At 38.1% G+C, this 22,655-nt stretch overlaps 1 protein-coding gene across 13 annotated transcripts in view; it reads left to right on the forward strand.

The window, feature by feature from the left end:
- The window catches only part of UTRN (utrophin), a 486,188-nt gene that overhangs the window by 173,122 nt on the left and 290,411 nt on the right, over positions 1–22,655 (forward strand). For all 13 annotated transcript variants that reach the window (XM_087865550.1, XM_087865558.1, XM_087865561.1 and 10 more), the window contains 9 exons: positions 179–349; positions 2,139–2,318; positions 6,408–6,542; positions 8,330–8,479; positions 9,771–9,932; positions 10,373–10,501; positions 11,211–11,384; positions 13,278–13,433; positions 19,846–20,016. In XM_087865550.1, coding sequence (XP_087721676.1) covers positions 179–349; positions 2,139–2,318; positions 6,408–6,542; positions 8,330–8,479; positions 9,771–9,932; positions 10,373–10,501; positions 11,211–11,384; positions 13,278–13,433; positions 19,846–20,016 — 1,428 coding nt within the window. The remainder of the gene's footprint in view (positions 1–178; positions 350–2,138; positions 2,319–6,407; positions 6,543–8,329; positions 8,480–9,770; positions 9,933–10,372; positions 10,502–11,210; positions 11,385–13,277; positions 13,434–19,845; positions 20,017–22,655) is intronic.

The following is a 22,655-nucleotide window of genomic DNA, read 5'->3' on the forward strand; positions in this document are numbered from 1 at the left end:
TTTCATTGTTCCTTATATTGCACAGCATCAGCACAAAGTGTATGAAGGATTTTATCTGAATGTTAAAACAAGACTCTTTGTGGAAAGTTATCACTGTGTCCTTAGATATTAGAAACCAGAACTTGACACTTAGTGTTTTAGCATTTGTTTATTTGGGTGAATGGCTTTTCCTTTCCAGATTGTTATTCAAAAAAATAGGTTGTCTGAAAGTCAGGAAAAAGCAGTGAACCTGAAGAAAGACTTGGCAGAGATGCAGGAATGGATGACCCAGGCAGAAGAAGAATACCTGGAGAGGGACTTTGAGTACAAGTCACCAGAAGAACTAGAGAGTGCAGTGGAAGAAATGAAGGTGAGCCTGGGCCAGTGTCAGTAGGCGTTATAGCTCCCCTTCTCCCTTAAATATGAATGAATGAATGAATTGGTGAATGAATGAATTGGTGAATGAATCTATCTATCTATCTATCTATCTATCTATCTATCAATCAATCAATCATCTGTAAAGCACGAGATGTATATATAATCTTGCATAGTTGGATTTCAAATTGGAAAAAAAAATATGAAAGGATAGCTTCTTTGATTTCAGTAGGAGAAGGAAGCCGAGACTGCACATGTTCCATTTGGCCCATGAGTTGAATCCATGACGGCCTCTAAGACTGTCTCTTCCAAAAGAACCCCCATAGAGAATGACTCAAAAATTTAGTTTTATCAATTATGTTCACACTGTTGTGACACCATCAGCACTATTTCCAAAAGTTTTGTCTTTTGTTAGGAACAAGGGCAACTTCCCAATTCGGTTGCGATTTATCTTCATTTTATCAAATTTATTCTTCCAGGGGAAACATATGAATATCAAAATTTTGTTAGAGCAGGTAAGAGTTGTGGTAGGAACATTGTCAAGGGATTTAATATTAGTTGGGTCCACAGGATGTATTTCCTGTAAACTTATATTCCTGTGTCAATAGTCTTGAATGCTTTCTTTTTTTGTATAATAAAAGAACTGGGCATCATTCCCAAATTTCTAACATTGCTTCAAGTGTCCTTCAGTGTTCGCACCAAAGGAGATAGTGTCCTAAAGGCTATTTTTTAAAAGAAATAAGATTAAGCCACACACTATTTTATGCCAAATTTAACTTGCCTAAAGTATAACTAAAGCAAAAATCTCTGTGTATCTATTTACAAAAGGATTATATTTCACCAGGGCATTGTTGAATATGAATCAAAGTAAATACAATAAGGGACTTTAACTGTACTTATATGTAGTATTTTCACAGAAGCATCTTTTTAGTGTAGTTTTTTTGAACACTTTTTAAATAGTCAGTATAAGGTATTTTAAAGGTAGCTTACCATGTTAAGAACCATCTTATTTAATTTATTCTCTTCCTTTATATTATTGGCATTGTAGTTTTGTGGTTTCTTAAAGTCACTAAGGATGAGAGCTTAGAGAAAAAAGTTTAAAACCCTTGATTGGGCAACATTCTGTTTGTTTTTATTCTTCCAAACAACCATTATGATTTTAAAAACCACTAGACTTAATTACTTTAACAACTGAGGGAAATTTAAAACCATTAAGCCGTAAAGAAAGCTAAAAGGGAAAGTGAAAACTGTTTTAAGTTGATTTTCCTGAAAGTGGGACTTCATCCCCAGTATGGAGGGAGAGTCAGGAAAGAAGCTATTTCTAGATTAGCTCTTCCTAGTATAACTTCATCATCTTTGAAATGTTGTTAATTATCAGAAGCATAGGTACACCTATGTTCCAGGAGAAAAAAAGATAGGTTTAAAGTATTTTTAAATAATACCTCTACTATAGTGAAAATTTATTAAAGTTTAATATGCTCAGACTTACAGTGTTTAATTAAAACACCTCACTTAGATTATTATCATGGGCCCAAACTTTGAAAATACTTCATGTCAGTAACTGAAGTTGACTTAGGTGTTCATATTGCTTGTTATGAAATGTAAATGTTACAGTTAGCATTCTTATTTCAAAAGTACTCCCTCTAGTGATTACCTGAATAGTGTTCCAATTAGTTAGAATCGTGTCAGCATGTTAATTTTGGTTTAGTTATCTTTTTTAAAAAGAAAGAAATTGGTTACTGAGAGAGGGACACAGTTTTCAAGTTCATCCTTTCTTGGAACAGAGGGCGAAAGAGGACGTGTTGCAGAAGGAGGTGAGAGTGAAGATTCTCAAGGACAACATCATGTTACTAGCTGCAAAGGCGCCCTCTGGTGGCCAGGAATTGACATCTGAGCTGAATGTTGTGCTGGAGAATTACCAACTTCTGTGTAACCGAATTCGAGGAAAGTGCCACACGCTAGAGGTATGTTATTTTATCAGTGATGTATTTCAGAGACCAAACTCTGCAAAGTACTGACCATTTCCATATCTGGGAAAAAACTCGAATTTTCTTTTCCAGTACAGGATCGTAAAGGAAAAGTCGTTCTTGGATAACAGATTGATAAAGGGAAGCTGGGATAAAAAAAAAAAAAAATAGGAAACCAAGATCTTCAATTAGTACAAGGTTCTTGGGAAAGCTGTTTCATAGAATTTACTTTTTTTAATATGTGAAATCAGGGTTTTCATATTTCAGGTGATCTGTAGGGTCTGTTCCAATTCTAAAATTCTAGAACAATGTGATGAGAGCCTCTCCTTTCATTTGTTTTACCTGGTTAGTACACAGAGGTGAACTGAGGTTTATTGTTATGACTGGTGTCTGAGAACCTGACAGAAAGAACTTGCATGTGTATTTTGCTGGACCCCCCCCCCCCCCCGGCCATTGGTTGAAGATGTATCTGATGATGCCAAGAGTTTTTTGTTTTTTTTTTTTAAATAAAATTAAGTTTTCGCTTGCTTGTGTTGACATTACCGTGACTTTGGTTGCATCTTACTGAAGAGATTTAAGAAGCATTTCAGTTTATAAACAATTTAATTTAAATTCAGTTCAACCTAAAACAGATGACTGTATGATGGTAAATCCTAAAATGGTAAACAATCACAGCTGTGATATTTAAATTCATTCAGTACTTGCTTGTTCTGAATCTATTTTGTGCTGAGATAAATATGTATAATTCAAACTGGTTAATAAGGAAGCTGTAAGTCAGACAAAACCTCATTTAACGTTAACATGCAGTTGATCCTTGAACAATGCGCAGACGGGGGGGGGGGGGGGGTGGTTAGGAGCACTGACCACACCTAATGTCACCCAGCTGAAAATCCGTTTATACCTTCTGACTTCCCCAGAACTTAACTACTAACAGCCTGCTATTGACCAGAAGCCTTATTGATGACATCAGTGGTCGAGTAGCACCTGTTTTGCATGTTGTATGAATCATGTAATGTGTTGTACCAATAATGTAGGTTAGAGAAAATGTTAAGAGATCACAAGGAAAGGAAAGCACGTTTATAGTATTGTGCTGTGAAAAAATCCATGTATAAATGGATCCATGCAGTTCAAACCTGCATTGTTTAAAGGTAAACTGTATTGTCTAACATAAAATACCCGAGGTTACTCAATGGAGAATTTAAATTTAAAATTTTGTAAATATAATATATAATATTATGTATGCCTAATCTTGAGTCCTAGTGAATGATCTTGGACTTGAATTTTACTGTAGTTTTATCCATGTTTTTGTTTTCCTATTTATTTATAGCCAAGATAACAACTCATAATATGTTAAAATAATGAGCAAAGTCCCCAAGTTATACGAATCTAACAAAAGACCACCACGTGTTCTGTGTCATTTCTTCAAGTTGTGTTTATGACCCAGAGGTGACAATTTGAGGATGAGGAATGAAGTATGTATGTTGAGAATTTGGAATTGCTTTGAGAATTACTTTGGAATAATTTGAGAGAATTACTTTGAGAGAAGAGAAGGAAAAATGCCAGAAAAAAATGATAAGAGAGAAAAGATGAGGCCTTGGTATCTTTAAAGGGGGAAATGAGAAGATGAAAAAAGAAGTTCAAAAACTGAAATGCTCTTAAACGATGTCCAAGATGACTAAGGGATCTTGGGCAGAAATAGCCCAAATTCCTAAATTAAAGTAAGAATGTTTTTCTTTGGCAGGGTCCGACTTTATTACCTTATTTCTAGATTCCTTAAATTTTTTAAATCATAAAATATTTCAAACTTACAGAAAAGTACAGATAATACTATTAACACCTATATAGCCTGTATAACCAATGTAAAACCTATGTATGCATCCTTCAGATTTATTTTTCCAGATCTTGTTTTTAAAATAAAACAATTAGCATTCCAGACCATGTTTCCTCCTTTTCCAGCCCATACCATCTCTCTCAATCCCTCTCTTGAAGTAGTCGTTATCCAGGAGTTGGTGTTTAGATTTCCCAATCCCTGTTTTTATATGTTTAGTATATATGCTTATGTTTCAGTTATCTATTGCGATGTAACAAACCTCACCAAAACACAGTGGCTTACAAAAACAGCCATTTATGATTTCTTGGGATGCCGTGGGCTGACTTGGCCCTGCTGAGTGGCTCTTCTGCTCAGGGAGCCGCATCCATGTGGGAGCTCAGCGGGGGCCTCTCCTCTGCAGCTCTTTCTCCACGTGGCCTGTTTTATGGCTTCTCTGCAGCAGGGCAGCTGGCTTTTAGGAGGGAGGGAGCAGAAGCTGCCAGTCCCCTTAGAGGCGAGGCCTGCAGTTTGTTAGAAGATCACCTCTGTAGCTTCTTTTTTTCTAAGCAGGTTGCGAGGCCAGCCCACAGCCTGGGGGAGGAGAAAATTTCTCCACTTAATGGGAGTAGCAGCAAATAATGCGTCGCTATTATTAGTCTGCCAGAGTTCACTCTCTGGCCATAAATTCGTTCCATTGTTCCCTCATGCAAAATGCACTTAGGCTGTCCCAGGGACTCCCAAAGTCCTATCCAGTTTAGCGTCAATCTCGAAATCCAGTGTCGTGTGATCTGCATCAGGTCCAGGTGCAAATGTGGCTGCTTGGAGCAGTTTCTTCAGGTGCAGGAGTGTGGGAGCAGCGCCTCTAAATCTGGTGACCTGGGCACAAAATAGACGGGTTATCTGCACCCCCTGTCCCCAATGTACATGGTGAGATGGGCACAGGAAAACCTCAGGGGACACTCCCATTCAAAAAAAGTTGGCGGAATAGAAGGAAAATAACAGTCACTGGTAATAGTGACTCTGAAATCTAGTAACAGTAGTTCTGGAATCCAGCCAGATACGTGTGTGTAGTCAGTGCCCTAGCCCAGGGGAGGGCCTGTTGCTTGATCTAGGACCAGTTTGTTCCTTTGGGAGCCATCCTTCTTTTCCCATCAGAAGTAAGGTTCTGGCCGCTGAGTAGATCTCGGTCTGCTTTCTGTCTGTGGAAATCTGGGGGACTAGACACCTTTTCCCTTTTAGTCTTAGCCAGGGGTTGGCAGATTATAGCCTTAGGATTAATTCTGGTTTGCGGCTGTGTCTGTATGGTTTGTGAACTAAAAATGGTTTGTCTATTTTTAAGAGTGGTTCAAAAACCAAAACACACACACAATAAACAAAAAAGAATCTGTGACAGAGACTGAATGTGGCCTGTGAAACCTAAAAGACTTACTGTCTGGCCTTTTATAGAAAAATTTGCTGCCTCCCGACCTGCTAAACACACCTCTTGTGGAATGTGCTGGAACGTGCCTTCTCTGAGTCAATAGATCTGAAAGAGGATCGTCCCAGGAGGCTCCATGCTGGACTCTTTCTCTTAAATTTATCAATCAAATAGGCTCATCCTATATGGGAAAGGGTAGTTCCTCCCATAATTTTGCTCCTAGAAAGTGGAGTATAAATTTATCCCTTTCCTCCCAAAACTCCCCATAGGAATGGGGAATAAGTGATTAGGATTAATATAGTGAGTATAGTATAACTCCGTTTGGTAGAATGTGACTCTCTTCACATGTAGACAAATTCATAGGAATTTAGGAAAAAATTGGGAAGAATATACAGCAAATTGTTAGATCAATGAGCTCTGAGTTGGAATAGGGTAGACCCCAGGAAATTCTAATTTCCTATATAATTGTTAAAAAGAGTTGCAGTTATGAGTACTAAAACCTTTCTATTAAAAAAAACAACAACGAATAATCTTTCCCTCCCGGTTTCTTCTACTAATTATATGGCTTTATTGTTGGCATTTAAACAGATCCTTGGAATTTTTTTTAGGGCACAGAGGGAGGCAACTCATTCTTCTTCATCCCCCGGCCCGCCCGCTACTAACTGGTCTAATATGATTTGTTGAAGAATTTTGTTTTTTCACTTATTGAAATTCCAACTTCATCAGTTTCTAAATTTTCAGATATGTTCCTATCTAAATGCAGTTGTTGTTATTGGTTAGAGCGAATGTGTTGTACTGGAGATACAGCGCATCTGAAATGACTTCTTAGATGATGGAGCTTTTGTCTTGCTCACTCTAGGAGGTATGGTCTTGCTGGATTGAACTGCTTCACTATTTGGATCTTGAGACCAGCTGGCTGAGCACCTTGGAGGAGCGGATGAAGAGCACCGAGGCCCTGCCTGAGAAGGCAGATGCTATCAATGAAGCGCTGGAGGTGGGCACCTGCGTTGTGGGGGCAATGCTTTCTGTTGCAGTGAGGCCAAATGAGACTCCAAGGAGGAACATGGCGCCTTATGTTGGCACACGCACTTGCTTTCTGGGTGGTTTTCAGCGTAACTTCTGTGGCCTGAAGTATTTATACAATCCTGTATATTTAGAGTATTGGTGACCCACTAACTCAGCCTCGTGGGGTGGGGGAGCTGTTTGATAATTGGTACATTTTCGGCATGAGTACATTTAGTGAAGCACCCTAGTGATTTTCCTGCTTGTTTTTACCTTTCTGGGATAAAACTCTGCCTTCTGTTATTAGGATAATTGCTCTCTTGTTTCTTCATAAAGTTTTTTTTTTTTTTTTTTAAGATTTTACTTATTTATTTGACAGAGAGACAGCCAGCGAGAGAGGGAACACAAGCAGGGGGAGTGGGAGAGGAAGAAGCAGGCTCATAGCGGAGGAGCCTGATGTGGGCCTCGATCCCATAACGCCGGGATCACGCCCTGAGCCGAAGGCAGACGCTTAAGGACTGCGCCACCCAGGCGCCCCCATAAAGTTATTTTTGTTCATTAGTGGCAACCGCTGTGTTTGTAATAGCTCTTGCTCTGTTATCTTCCCATGGGAAGAGCTGGGGACAGGTTAGAGTGGTTTGTATTTGAGGCTTGGATCCTGTGCTAGGAGCTTGTCCCCAGGCCGAGGCTCGAGCTCCACGAGGCCAAGAAATGTACCTGATTTTTCATCGTTCTCAAGTTACCAGCACAGCGTGTGGCACACGATAACTTAATAACTTCTTTCTTCAGTGGATTAAATTGTGAAGAGTAGATTTGCTTCAAATAAAAGAGGAGGAAGAGGGTGCCTTTGCTTTTAAAATGGAAGGGACACAGGGTGGTAACTGAGTGGATGACTGGGCTGAAGGTTAGAAGTGAGTCCAAGGTGGGACCTGAAGTCTGAGAGCCAGGTGCGGTGCTGGAGGCAAGATGTCGCTTCTCAGGTAAAATCGCAGGGTGAGAGGTTGAGAGAAGAAAAAAAAAAAGCGTGACAGGCTTACTTTAAAAACACATCTTTCTAATATGAGAATGAAAACATGTGCATTTCAGAGACATGGAAAATGGAGAGAAGTAAAAAGCAAGATAAGCACTTCTAAACATTTTGGTGTATTTCTTCCTAATTATTATTATTATTTCCTATCCACACTGGAAGGCAGTCCATTATAGTAATGGATAAAAAAAGCCTTTAGAGTCTTAAAGTTGGAATCATAGCTCTACTTTTTACCGTGTGCTTTTGTATTTAAACTCTGTGAGCTTCAGTTTTCCCATCTGTAAAATGGGAATAGTATTTAGCCCATCCAGCTAATTAGATTTATGTATATACAAAGTGTGTATATAAAACAGTGCCGAGCATTCTGTGTCTGTTGTAGAAAAATGAGTACCTATTTTTAGTAGTATAGTCAATAACAGTTTGAGATAATTTTGCTTGTATTGTATTGTTTTCTGCTTTTAAACTTTGCATCATACCATGCACGTTTCCCTGTGTAATTAATAATTATTGAAATTATTTTTATGAAAGTCTCATAACATGTATCATCATTCATACTGAGTTTTTAATTTTAGGGATTTATTAATACCATGGTGGATATTTTTGTAAGTTGACCATCTACCTCATTTCTGATCTTGTTCTTTAGGTAGATTTCTAGAGAATGTAATTACTTGTTTAGAAAAGTGGACGTTTTTAGGATCCTTGATAGGTTTTCGCCTCAGTCAATGCATATTTTGTCTCCTCTCCCTGTCTAGTCTCTGGAATCTGTTTTGCGACACCCAGCGGATAACCGCACCCAGATTCGAGAACTTGGCCAGACTTTGATTGATGGAGGGATTCTTGATGATATAATCAGTGAGAAACTGGAGGCTTTTAATAGTCGATACGAAGACCTGAGTCACCTGGTAAGAATTGGGGCACACGGGGTGCTGATAGGTTGTCACAGTATAGAGCTGACCGCAAGAACTTTTACCAAGGGGAAGAGTTGGTAACCAACGTGAATAGGGGTGTCATGGACACCCCTATCGTGGGTGGGGAAGAGTCGACCTAACACTTAGAAGACAAGCAGAACTTTGATGATTAAAAAAATCTGTCTTTGAGATTGTTTCTACTTATGAACTATTTAATTTCCTTGAAGGATATTATAGCTGTATGTAAGAATAGGAACTCATATTATCCTAGTAAATATTAGGACCAACTGAATTTGACTTAAGTTGCTGTTATAAAATGTCGTAATCTCTGGATACCTACTCAGAATGCATCACAACATGTGTGTTTGTATCAGTAAGTAGAGAAAGGAATTATCCTTTATAGGAGGGTTGGAGGGCTATTACATGCTTATTAAGACACATATTAAATAATAATGATTGATGTTTAGGTCGTGAATAGCATCAAGCCTATCCCAAAAGTGCAGCAGATAGTGGTTCAACATGTATGCAAATCTGTACAACTTGAGACTTCGGAAAAAAAGAGATTTCTGTGTTCATTCTACTGATAGACATTCTTGTTATATTTTATATTGTTATTGATAGGCTTATTGCGGATTCCTGTAAAGGTCCTATATATGTCATAGATGACATTTTTATTGTCTCTGTTTAATATGTTATATGGGAAACGTTTACTTTTTTTCTTTTTTTTTGTTGAGATATAATTGAAGTATAACATATTACTTTCAGGTGATGACATAATGATTTGATATTTGTATGCATTGTGAAATGATAACCACGATAGGCTGAGCTAACATCCCTCACCATATATAGTCCCAATTTTTTTTCTGGTGATGAGGACTTTTAAGATCTACTCTCTTTGTACTAGCAATCTGTTCTTGTCTCTGTGAGCTTGTTTTTGTTTGTTTGTTTGTTTTAGATTCCATATATAAGTGAATGCTTTTTACTATTTGCTTTTCTCTGACTCATTTCCCTTAGCATAACGCCCTTGAGGGCGTTTTTATATTTTGTCATTGTATATAGAAAGAAGTAAAAATTAGTAATTCACTGTAAGATAAATAAGACACTAGAAGAATCTTTTCACTCTTACCTTTGCTGGTTACTATTTAGTTATAATGTAGGCCAAAGTTTTGAACTGACGCATTTATAATGTGTTTTTCTCTTGGCAACCAGAACACGGGGGTTTTCTTATATTCAGCTCTTTATATTGGTGCTGAGTAGCTAATGATTCCATTTTTCCCCTGTGTAGGCAGAGAGCAAGCAGATTTCTTTGGAAAAGCAACTCCAGGTCCTACGGGAAACTGACCACATACTTCAAGTCTTGCAGGAGAGCTTAGGGGAGCTGGACAAGCAGCTCACAACGTACTTGACTGATAGGATAGATGCCTTCCAGGTTCCACAGGAAGCTCAGGTATGGCCATGGAGTGGAGGGCTTTTGAGTCATAAAAAGAGCGTATGTAATGGCTTCCTAACCCCCCAAGAGAACTGGCCCCTCTTGCCATTCCAAATTGAGTCAGGGAGAAAGGCTGACCTTGCTTTTGGGACCACATAGGGGTTTTGGAGTCCTTTTGGTCTCTCTGTGAGACCCTGGCAAATGATCACCATTTTAAAATTATAGTTATGAAGTTGGGAAAATGCCTTTTTTATAAATAAATGGTGAACATTAGAAATAACAAACGCAAGGATCTTAGTTCGTGTGTCCCACATGGAAGTCCTGCGACACAGGTGGCCTGTATTATTATTAAACGTATTAAAGCTTATACGGTGATCAACATATTCCTATGTATTGTGTGACTGTATGGCACTTTTAATAAAAAAGACCTTCTCCCCTTTCTAATCTCTTTGTTGTAGAAAATCCAAGCAGAGATCTCAGCCCATGAGCTGACTCTGGAGGAGCTGAGAAGAAACACACGCCCCCAGCCTCCGACTTCCCCAGAAGGCAGGAATGCCAGAGGAGGGAGTCAGATGGATGTGTTACAGGTGAAGAGGGAGAGCAGCTCCCTTTCACTTTTTGATGTGCTGGGCGTAAAAAAAAAAAAAAAAAAAAAAAAAAAAAAAAAAAAGGATGAGCCGATGACTTGGATGTCTTTGGTCTTCTCTATGATGTAAACAGTGGGATGGGAATGATGCATTGCACCCCGGGCAGAGAAACAGAAACAAGTTGTTGCATGGGTGGAAAATACGGAATCTGATTTTATAGTTGAATTGCAAAGAGAGAGCATGCTAGATTTAAAAGTTATCTTTATATAGATTTTTCCATTAATGCAGAGCCTCTGGTGTGGCTCCATTCTGGTGTGGCTGGTGGACTGGGCAGGTTGAGAGCATGGGATGTGGCACCCCCTAGTCCTTTAACGGTGGATGCAGGATTGACGTTGACTCTGGGCTTGCCGTGAAGGACATGTTGTTTTAGGTTCTTGAACTGGATTTTTCAAATAGGTGAGAAATTTTGTGAAGTTTTAATTCCGGCAAGGCCAGCTTAGCCTTTTCTTATGTCTTAGACTGATACTCTGTGAAGTAATTCATGACCCTGCGCTGTGCAGGGCACTCAGATGAGTGGGTAGCCCCTGTTCCTTTAAGGAATGTTTTTATGGCTGCCTTCCCTCGCAGCTTGTGATTGCACCAGTATCCTCTGCTGAGAGGGATTATCATTCTGATGTGAATTGCTTATTTTGTTCATTTCTGGAAACAGAGGAAACTTCGAGAGGTGTCCACAAAGTTCCAGCTTTTCCAGAAGCCTGCTAACTTTGAACAGCGCATGCTTGATTGCAAGCGTGTGTTGGATGGTGTAAAAGCAGAACTTCATGTTCTGGACGTGAGGGATGTGGATCCTGATGTCATACAGAGCCATCTGGACAAGTGTATGGTGAGGCCATTGGGTGGACATTGTGTCCAGTGGGTTTTCCAGCAGCTAATATGGTTTCATCGAGTGCTGACGTACATGGCTTATTTAATAATTACCAGTCTATAGTGAGCTAAGAAGAGAGCTCGATGGAGAAAAACAGGTTAAAAATAAGAAGTGTGGTCCTGTCCTTTAAGGAAATTAGAAGAGATAAGAGAGACAGGTGGGAGAGAGTAAAATCAATTATTACAATGTAATGAGATAAGGGAGCTGGAATGGACATGCATATAACATGATTTAAAAAACAAGGGAAACACATGTTAATCACGGTATGAAGTTTGGGAAGATCTTGACAGAACGTGACTAATAAGCTAAGTTTTAAAGGATAAATTTGAGTCAGCTAGAAGAACCATACTGAGAATAGATGTCAGGACTATTACAGTATAAAAGAAAATCATTCTTAAGGAAAGTTAAACTTTGAATTTCAGCTTAAAAAGTTTAAGCCTAAAATATGAAAGAAAAAATTATACTTAGAATGGATGTCAGGAATATTATAGCATAAAAAAAATCATTCTCTAGGAAAGTAAAATTTTAAATTCAAGTTTAAACCTACGATGTGAAAGAAGAAATTATTTATAAGGCCTTATTACTATCTTAGTCTTGAACATTATAATTCAGTTGAGTAGAAATTTAAAAATAATGTAGCTAAGTATACACAGTCTTAGAATTAGTCTTCTCCTTGAGAAGAGTCACGAAGAAACTTACCATGACATTTGCTAAGACAAAAGTGTGGGGGGAGTTCTTTGTGCTTTTCAAAATTGCAGTCTCCTTGTTTATTACATGCTGAAGGTTTGTATACTCGAAAACTGGAATAGGTGAAAGAATGAACAAACAGGGCAAATTTGTGCTTGTGTGAGTATGTGTGTATGTGTGAGTGTATATGTAAATAGTTATTGATTTAGTGAGACACAAAGACCAACAGAGCACTGTCCTTGACCTTGTATAACTTAGTCCAGTGATCTGTTACTATGTGACAATGCCACAGGAGATGTTTCAGGTCAAGATCATGGTGGATGGAAATAAGAGAACTTACCAGATAAAAGTTTTTTTTTTAAAATTATTATTATGTTATGTTAGTCACCATACAGTACATCATTAGCTTTTGATGTAGTATTCCATGATTCATTGTTTGCGTGTAACACCCCATGCTCCATGCAATACATGCCCTCCTTAATACCCATCACTGAGCTAGCCCATCCCCCCACCCCCTCCCCTCTAAAACCCTGATTGTTTCCCAAAGTTTTTTAGTTTCAAGGTAACTAGGATGAGAACAGCTCTGAATTTGACCTACATAACTCCAATTTCTTGTAGTTACATACATCTTGATATATTGAGTATATATCTTTTCATCATATAAGCAATATGTGCTCATTTTGGTAGACTTCATACTTCAGAGAATTCTAAAAAAAAGAAAAAAGGTGAATGTTACTACTTCCAAATTTCAACAGCCAGAAATATAGCCAGCGTTGGCTTTTTCCTAATAGCATTTATGGTTTTAAAAAATATATAATTTAAAAAATGATAGACATTCAGTTTTTAGTCTTAAAATTTTTCCATTTTATGTGGGAAAAAATGTTTTTATTATGAAGTACTTTCATAAACCTTGAAAATACATGTTTGAGGGTTTTTTAAATAAGTATTAATCTCTATTAGTTTATTTTCTTATCTGATTTTAAAAAGATAATACAACTTTGATTTCATTTCACTCATCCTTTGAAGCAAATCCGAGGAAGAAAAAACCCTTTGATCTCCATAGTTACTTTGTAGCTGTCAGTCTGTATAAGCCGTGTTCTGAAATGATTCCAATTAGCAACTTTCCACCACAGTATGTAAAATGTGCCTTGCTTTCTTTTAAAGAAACTCTATAAAACTTTGAGTGAAGTCAAGCTGGAAGTGGAGACTGTCATCAAAACAGGAAGGCACATTGTCCAGAAGCAACAAACCGACAACCCCAAGGGGATGGATGGGCAGCTGACTTCTCTGAAGATTCTCTACAATGACCTGGGTGCCCAGGTAAGGGCAGGTCCACTGCTCACCTGTGTCTCTCTCATTTATGTGCTTTAAAATCTTGCTCCTAGAAGAATGCATGTTTGAATTTTAGGGCACTAATAATTGTGCTTTCAATTATTACAGTATTTTAAAAATTATATTTCTTTACATCTGTATATTAATATCACAATGATGCATAATTATAGAGAAATTTACTTTTAACATTTAATCAAGACTCATTTTTATATTTTCAATGGCTAGTCCCTTTTCAGAAGTGATTCTAAGGAAACTCTACCAGTAATAGCCCCTGTATAAACTCAAGTTATTGGTCCTTGGATTTCTAAATTGAATAGTCTACTGAGAAATGTTAAAACATTGGGACTCTAATAAATGGTAAGTGACAGGAAGTTCACGTTAATCTAGCAGGATCTTTAAAATCCTTTTAAGAAACATCTATAACTTGGGCATCTGAGTGAACCTGCCGGGGAATTTTTGGCCATTTATCGTGAGTGACTATATTCAGGACATTGAATATCTTTTCTTACTGAGAATGCTGCCCTGAAACCAGGAACGCAAAGCAGAACAACGACAACAAAAGTGTTCAAGTGGCACCTACTTGGCGATATTGGAAAGCTGTGTTAGATAATATTTTCGATCCTTCTTGGGTTTTTAAATATTACCTAAGTTTCTACATAAGCCCAGAGAAAACTAGCTGAAATTTTGTTATCATTTTCAGATCAGCAAGAATGAGCAGTGCATACATTTCCTGGACAATTTTGACCTCCTCACTTCTGCAAGAGAAAATTGCTTATCTGATACATTTTCTATCATTTGGATACATTGCCCATCTAGAACACACGGTGTAGAGCTTCTTCTTGGTATTATACAGCTGAAGTTATTTGTCAACTATTACTGTATTTATTCATCAACTGGGCATTGTTTGGATAGGAATGGTGTTGCTAGTTTTAATATCAATTCTCCAGTTGTGACTATGGTTTTAGCATTAAGTCATTTTCTCATTCAACACAATTGAGACAGTACTGTGTGACAGGAATCATATAGGCAGTAGAGATACAGTGACACGCAAAAGCATACATTATCTCTTTTTCTATAGAACTTAGGATCACAAGAGAAGAAAACATTAATCAGGTAGTCATACAAAGTAATGTCACATTAGCAGTCTGAAGTGTTATGAAAGAAAGTATGTGGTGCTTTAATACCATATGATTTCCATCATATGTGGAATTTAAGACACAAAACAAATGAGCAAAGAAAAAAAGAGAGAGCAACAAACCAAGAAACAGACATTGGCTCTTAACTATAGAGAGCAAACTGATGGTTACCAGAGGGGAGGGGGGTGGGAGGGATGTGGTGAAATTGGTGATGGGGATTAAGAGCACACTTACCTTGATGAGCACTGAGTAATGTATACAGTTGCTGAATCACTGTATGTACACTTGAAACTCATTTAATACTACATGTTAACTACACTGGAATTAAAATTAAAAACTTAATAATAATAATAATAAAAGAAACAAGTGGAAAAAAAAAGAGCATATGTAATGGGGGATTTGGTCCAGTCTGGGGTTACAAAGCTTCCCTGAAGAAGTGGTGTGTAAGCCGAGATCTGAAGGATGAGTAGGAATAGCCCGGGTGAAAGCAGTGGAGGACCCTTTGAGGTTGCTGGGACAGCATGTGGAAAGGCCCTGTGGCAGGAGCAGCATGGTACATTTATGTGGCTAATGCAGAGAGAGCAAGTGTGGGGAACATGGTGTCGAAGAAAGGGATGAGACCAGAGCATACTAGTGTCTTAGAGTTTGTGATAAGGATTTTAATTTTAAGAACAATAAGCAGTGACTGCAGGATTTTAGCAGGGAGATAACAGGCTCATGTATTTGCTTTTTACAAGATCACTCACTGCAGTTTAGAGGATGAATTGAAGAAAGACAGCAATGGATATGAAGGGAGCAGTTAGGAAGTCATCGTTACGTTCTTAGTGAGAAATGATGGTGGCATGAGCGAGGGTGGAGCAGTGGAGATGGCATGAGCAGATGGACCTAGACGTATTTAAGAAGTGAAGTGAGTAGGAGATGGTGATGGATTAGGATGTGGGAGTACAGGAGGTGGGAAGATGAAGGATGACCCCTGGGCTTCTGGCTTGGTTACATGAAAGATCATGGTGCCATCACTGGGAGGGGGCACTGGAAGGAAAGGCAGAAACATGAAAAAGTCTTAAGTATGTATTGGGCATGTTCGCATATTAAGGGCCTTTGTGAGAGTGAATTGAATATGTCAGGTACTCACAAAGTTATTCAAGTCTGGAGAATATATCTGGGCTGAAGCTAGGAATTTTATGAGTCATCTGCATAGAGATGGTAATTAAAGTTTTCAGTGGTGATGAGATTGTCTAGGGAGAGGATATAATGAGAAATGAAAAACTTTTACAGGCCACAAAATAAAAAATAAATGAGTGGGACTACATCAAACTTAAAGAGCTCCTGCACAGCAAAAGAAACCACCAACAAAATGGAAAGACAACCTACAGAATGGGAAAAAAATATTTGCAAATCATATATGTGATAACAAGTTAATATCAAAAATATATAAAGAATTCATACAACTCAATAGCAAAAACCCAAATAATCTAATGAAAAATGGGCAGAAGACCTGAGTAGACATTGTACCAAGGAAGATATACGAATGATCAACAGATACATGAGAAGGTACTGAAGCTTGACTGATCATTGAGGAAATGCAAATCAAAACCACAATGAGATACTACCTCACACCTGTTAGATGGGTAGTATCAATAGAAAGAGATAATGCTGGTGAGGATGTGGAGAAAAGGGTGTGCACTGTTGGTAGGACTGTAAATTGGTGCAGCTGCTGTGGAAGACAGTGCGGAGGTCCTCAAAAAATTAAAAATTAAAAAATAATGTATACTATAAATAATATATATAATAAACATAAATTAAAATTAAAAAATAAAAAACTACAGTATGATCCAGTAATTCCACTTCTGGGCATATATCTGATGGAAACAAAAGTACTACATTGAAGAGATATCTGCACCCTCATGTTCATTGTAGCTCTATTTAGAGTTGCCAAGGCATGGAAACAACCTAAGTGTCCACTGATGGATATGGAAGATATGGTGTATGTGTGTGTGTATATATATATATACATATATATATATATAGTATATGGTATATCTCACTTAGCACAATGAGGGAATTGTGCTAAGTGAGATATATCAGACAGGGAAAGACAAATAATGTATGATCTCACTTTTATGTGAAATCTGTAAAACAACAACAACCAAACTCACAGAAAAAGAGATCAGATTTGTGGCTACCAGAGGTGGGGGACTGGCGGGTCTGGGAATTGGATGAAGGTGACCAGAAGGAACAAACTTTCAGTCACAAGGTACATAAGCCCTAAGGGTGTAACGTGCAACATGCTGCCTACAGCTAACAGGGCTGTGTGTGTACATAGGGAAGTTGTGAAGTTGTGAAGAGGGGAAATCCTGTGAGTTCTCATCACAAGAAAAAAGCCATTTTTTTTTTTGTATCTGTATGAAGTGATGGATGTTTAAAGTTATTGTGGTAATCATTTTGTAATATACGGAGTAAAGTCATTGTGCTATACACCTTAAACTTACACAGTGCTATATCTCAATAAAACTGGAAAAAATAAATTAAAAATAATTCTTAATTAAAAAAAAGGGTCTGAATCAAGTCTTGAGGAAATTAGATCATTTAGTAAGAAATTTGAGGAAGATGTGTTTGCAAAAGAAACTGAAGTATATCTGAACCACACTTAATTTCTCTGTTCATCAGTGGACATTTGTTTCCATGTCTTGGCTATTGTGTGTAATGCTGCCATCAACGTGGGTGTGCAGATATCTTTTCTAAATACTGATTTCGTTTCCTTTGGATATATACACCCAAATGGGATTACTGGATCATATGGTAGTTTTATTTTTAATGTTTTGAGGAACCACCATACTGTTTTCCATAATTGTATACTTGAAATCTGCTAAAAGAATAGATGTTAAGTGTTTTCACTACTAAAAAAAAAAAAAAAAAAAAGGTAACTATGGGAGATGAGGCTGGTTTGATTAACTTGATTATTGGAATCATCTCACTCTGTATATGTACGTAAAATGATCACATTGTACATCTTAAAAAATCACATGGTAGAAACTAAATATACATGTATGAAACTATAGTTAGTAGCGAGAAGTGGTAGCACACCAGGAGAGTGCTGGGGCTGGGAAGCCAGGGGAAAAGGGTTTTTTTGAGAATGGGTATAGGCACTGGTTTTGAATTATTGAACATTAAAAATGATGTCCACTTAACGATGTCCATGTAGGCCTGTTGCCCTTGGAGTCATTATTGAGTTCAGCAAAGACAGTTTCTGTGGAGTGATAGGGGCAGAAGGCAGAATGGGAGGAGGTAAGAAATGTGGGGAAGGTAAGAAAATGCTTTAGAGGATTAAGGGAGAGATAGGTGAGAGGAAGGTCTCAGGGGAGATGGAGCCAAAGAAGGAATTTTTTTTTTTTTTTTAAATATAAGAGACTGTGTGTGTGTGTGTGTGTGTGTGTGTGTGTGTGTGTGTGTGTGTATTTATTTATTTATTTAGATTTTATTTATTTACTTGAGAGAGCGAGAGCAAGTGAGAGAGAGCGCCAGCATGGGAGAAGGGCAAAGAGAGAGGGAGAGGCAGACAGGAGAAGCAGACTCCTCACTGAGCAGGGAGCCCACTGAGTAGAGAGGCTGCTGAGCAGGGAGCCCCACGTGGGACTCCATCCCAGAACCTTGAGATCATGACTTGAGCCAAAGGCAGATACTTAACTGACTGAACCACCAAGATACCCCAAGATTTGAGTATATTTCATAGCTGATGGGGATGATCCTATTAAGAGGGAATGGTTGAATATCTAAGAGGGAGAAAGGATAAATGGTAAGGTAAGATCTCTCCAAGTTGATACTGCCTAATTCAGAATGCACTACATCTCAAAATATATTGGTTAGACTGAGAAGAGTGAATGGTTATAAGTTGAACTGTAAATTATTTTCTTCCTGATATGTACAAATCTTTGGTAGCATTAAGTTTTATGATGATTGTGTAGCTGCCTGGGCATGTCAAATCAGATAAGATCTTTTGAATACCTAATACCTTTTAATATAATTCTTGTATTTGTCTCCTTAAGTCTATACGGAGGGGCTATTAATTTAAAGTCATGAATTCTAATTAAACCCGTAGAGAAAATATTTAATTTTAAGAAGGAATTTAATAATAATCCATCCTTGAGGTATGAAAGAGTAAAATAGAACCTAGGGGACCAGAAAAAAGAAATGTAATACCACATTACTTATTAAGAAAATTTCATCCCATACATATCACTCTACTACTTAGGTAATGCAAATTATCTCTACATATGTGCACAAAAAAAGAACACATTTTTATTTATGTATTGTGTTGTGTTACCCTTAAAAATGTTATCTCAGCTTTAGCTTATGAATGATAGTTTTGTTTGAGAGTACCATCACGTAATGTAAAGGGTCAGACCACGCTCAGTTCAGTGGCTGTGTCCCACTGATCATAGCCTTAGCCCCTTTCAGCTTCACTGCCCTGACCCGCAAGGTAGGAAGGAAAGTGCCTCTCACAGAGGCTACTGTTGCTTACTGCACAGCACATGTAAGACTCTTCAGCGTGATATGGGAGCTATGTTAAGAGCCTGGTAGATGTTAGTTAAGTTCATTTTGCTTTCTGTCAACCACAAAAACAAAATAATAGTAACGGTTTATGTTGCATAGTCATTTATTGTATTTTAAGTTAATAGTTAATTGCAAAATAAAACTATGAGAATTATACTATTTCCCCCTCAGATTTCTAGAATATAGAGTGTATGTTTGTGTTTTTTAAACAGATTTCTTTCTTGAGAGGATTGTAAGGCATCTTCTGTTCAAAATGATAAAAGATACCATTTACTTATACCTTACTAAAGTTAAGAGTAACTTTGTTACAAGGCCTGGGCCAGCCCTCTGTGTATGTATCTTTTTCATTTGATACATAACAACCTTTGAGGGCTATGCCTCTACCAAGGTCATTTAGAAAGTAAGTGGGAAGAGCTAAGATGAAAACCCAGGGTTGCCTGACACTTAACCTCTATAGTATATTGTCCCCTTGTGGAAATACAAGAATGGAGTGACTTCAGATGGGAGAGGTAAAGGTTATGTATGTCTTGTGGGTCAAGTATGAATAGTTTGGATCTTTAGTTATTATTTGGATTCATTCTTTTCATGTTCTTTTCCCTCTTCCTTTCCCTTTCTCCTCCCTCCCCTCACTCTTTCTCTTTCCCTTCCCTCTCTCCCCCCTTCCCTCCTTCTCTCCTTCTCTCTGCCTCCCTCCCTCTCTTTCTCCTATTTAGGTGACAGAGGGAAAACAGGACCTGGAAAGAGCATCCCAGTTGGCCCGGAAAATGAAGAAAGAGACTGCTTCTCTGTCTGAATGGCTTTCTGTTACTGAAGTTGAATTGGTACAGAAATCCACGTCAGAAGGCTTGCTTGGGGACTTGGACATGGAAATCTCCTGGGCTAAAGTAAGTTGTAGTTCGGATTGCCTGCCAATATTATGCCAGGGTCTCCCGTGGCATTTTGTTCAGGATGTCATTTATCTCCATTATTTTTTCTACTTCTCTATCTTAAGAAAAAAAGAAAAGACTATTTTAAAAGACAACAATTTTGGGGCACCTGGGTGGCTCAGTTGTTAAGAGTCTGCCTTTGGCCCAGGGCGTGATCCCGGCATTCTGGGATCGAGCCCCACATCAGGCTCCTCTGCTGGGAGGCTGCTTCTTCCTCTCCCACTCCCCCTGCTTGTCTCTCTCTCACTGGCTGTCTCTCTCACTGGCTGTCTCTGTGTCAAATAAATAAATAAAATCTTAAAAAAAAAAAAAGACAACAACTTTAAGAAGATATTTTTATTTTGATTCCAAAAACATTAAACTCACATGGCTCATCAGTAGGGCCTTTATAGGATTGTGCCTCTGTGGTGCTTAAAAACATTCTAATCATTCTAATCGTTAAAACATTCTAATCATTACCTTCACGATTGGTGATATTTTCTGAGTATTCATTTTTCACAAAGTATTGTGCTGAATTTATTTATTAATTCTTCTGTAATAACTTTTGTACCAGTAACTAATCTTTCTATTGCAAACAAACTGATGTAAAGAGCATAGGAACAGAATTTTCAAAAAAAAAAAAAAATTGATAAAAGATCCAAGAGTTTTCTGTAGCTCTGTAGTTATTTTGACATCAGAGATTAGAGAGTAGATTTGCCAGTTCTCCCTTTTTTTTTTTTTAAAGATTTTATTTATTCATTTGACAGAGAGAGACAGCCAGCGAGAGAGGGAACACAAGCAGGGGGAGTGGGAGAGGAAGAAGCAGGCTCCCAGCGGAAGAGCTTGACTTGGGGCTCGATCCCAGAACGCTGGGATCACACCCTGAGCCAGAGGCAGACGCTTAACGACTGCGCCACCCAGGCGCCCCCTGCCAGTTCTTTCTTTTGAGGTGGACAAAGAATTGAATGGAATACAAAGTACTTTTTTTTTTTTAGTGGAGGCGTTCTCTTTTCCTAAACTTACTTCCTAAGAAAGACGCATGTATACTAGAGATAAGTGCTGAATATATATGATCAATACGGTGATGGAAATTTATATAAAGCCACAGATATCAGTGTTGACATCTATAGGTGTTTGCTTGTAAGAAGTGGAGAGCAGATGCTATGAGGTCACGGATGATGGAACTATTTCTTAATTGGAACACTTTGTAGAGGTAACAGTTGAAAGAAAGTCAAGATATGAGGCGCTACAATAGTTCATGGAAAGTATAGTTATGCCCTGGGCTGTGTGACGTGACAAGGAGATGGAGAAAGGGAGGCAGGAAAAAAAGGAGGAACACTGGAATTTGTCGATGAATGCAAAGCAATCAAACTTTCTTTTTGTTAAATTTAAGTGTTTCAAGGAAATATTCTTGTACAACACATTTTGAAGGCCATTTATTTTCTTATTAATAATGTAAGTCATATAAGCTAATTGAATGACATTTGCACAGTGTAATGAAAAAAGACTAGAGCAAAAATCATTTATACTCAAAGAACACACCGTTTCCATTTGTTTTTTAACACATATAAACACGTACAGATAGAAACATTTAAAAATAATTATATTGTGTCTAATGTTTCTTAACCTTGTTTTAAAAACTTTTATCTTTAATATTTTTCTTTATCTACAGGGGTTTTTTATCACATATTAGAGAGGCATACTATTTTATTGGGTATTTTTTATTATGCCATTCCTCTATTCATGTCTATTTAAATTATCACCAATTTCCACTATTGTAAAAAATGCTGTGGTGAATATACTTTTTTTTTTAAAGATTCTATTTATTTATTCGACAGAGATAGAGACAGCCAGCGAGAGAGGGAACACAAGCAGGGGGAGTGGGAGAGGAAGAAGCAGGCTCATAGCCGAGGAGCCTGATGTGGGGCTCGATCCCATAACACCAGGATCACGCCCTGAGCCGAAGGCAGACGCTTAACCGCTGTGCCACCCAGACGCCCCTGTGGTGAATATACTTAAAGCTAAATCATAGCATATATTCATGATCGTTTCTTTTTTTTTTTTTTTTTAAAGATTTTATTTATTCATTTGACAGAGAGAGAGACAGCCAGCGAGAGAGGGAACACAAGCAGGGGGAGTGGGAGAGGAAGAAGCAGGCTCCCAGCGGAGGAGCCCGATGTGGGGCTTGATCCCACAATGCTGGGATCATGCCCTGAGCCAAAGGCAGACGCTTAATGACTGAGCCACCCAGGCGCCCCTCATGATCATTTCTTGAGGATAAATTCTTAGCCTTAAAAATATTGGTCAAGGGATATATCCATTTAAAATTCTTATACACATTATGAAATTGCCCTTTGGAAAAGTTGTGAATGAGAATTCCTATTTGCTCAATGGTAGGTAAATATCATGTTTTGGTTATTTAATTGCAACATTTTCCAAAGTTTAGAGGCCATTTGTAGCTCTTTTTACAAAATTGTCTTTTTTGGGCACCTGAGTGGCTGTCGGTTAAGCATCCAGTTCTTGATCTCAGCTCAGGTCTTGATCCCAGGGTTGTGAGTTCAAGCCCGGCATTGGGCTCCGTGCTGGGCATGGAGCCTACTTAAAAAAAAAAAAAAGCT

Source organism: Ursus americanus, chromosome 11, assembly GCF_024610735.1.
Source record: "Ursus americanus isolate L20-20 chromosome 11, mUrsAme1.1.p, whole genome shotgun sequence".
NCBI lineage: Eukaryota > Metazoa > Chordata > Mammalia > Carnivora > Ursidae > Ursus > Ursus americanus.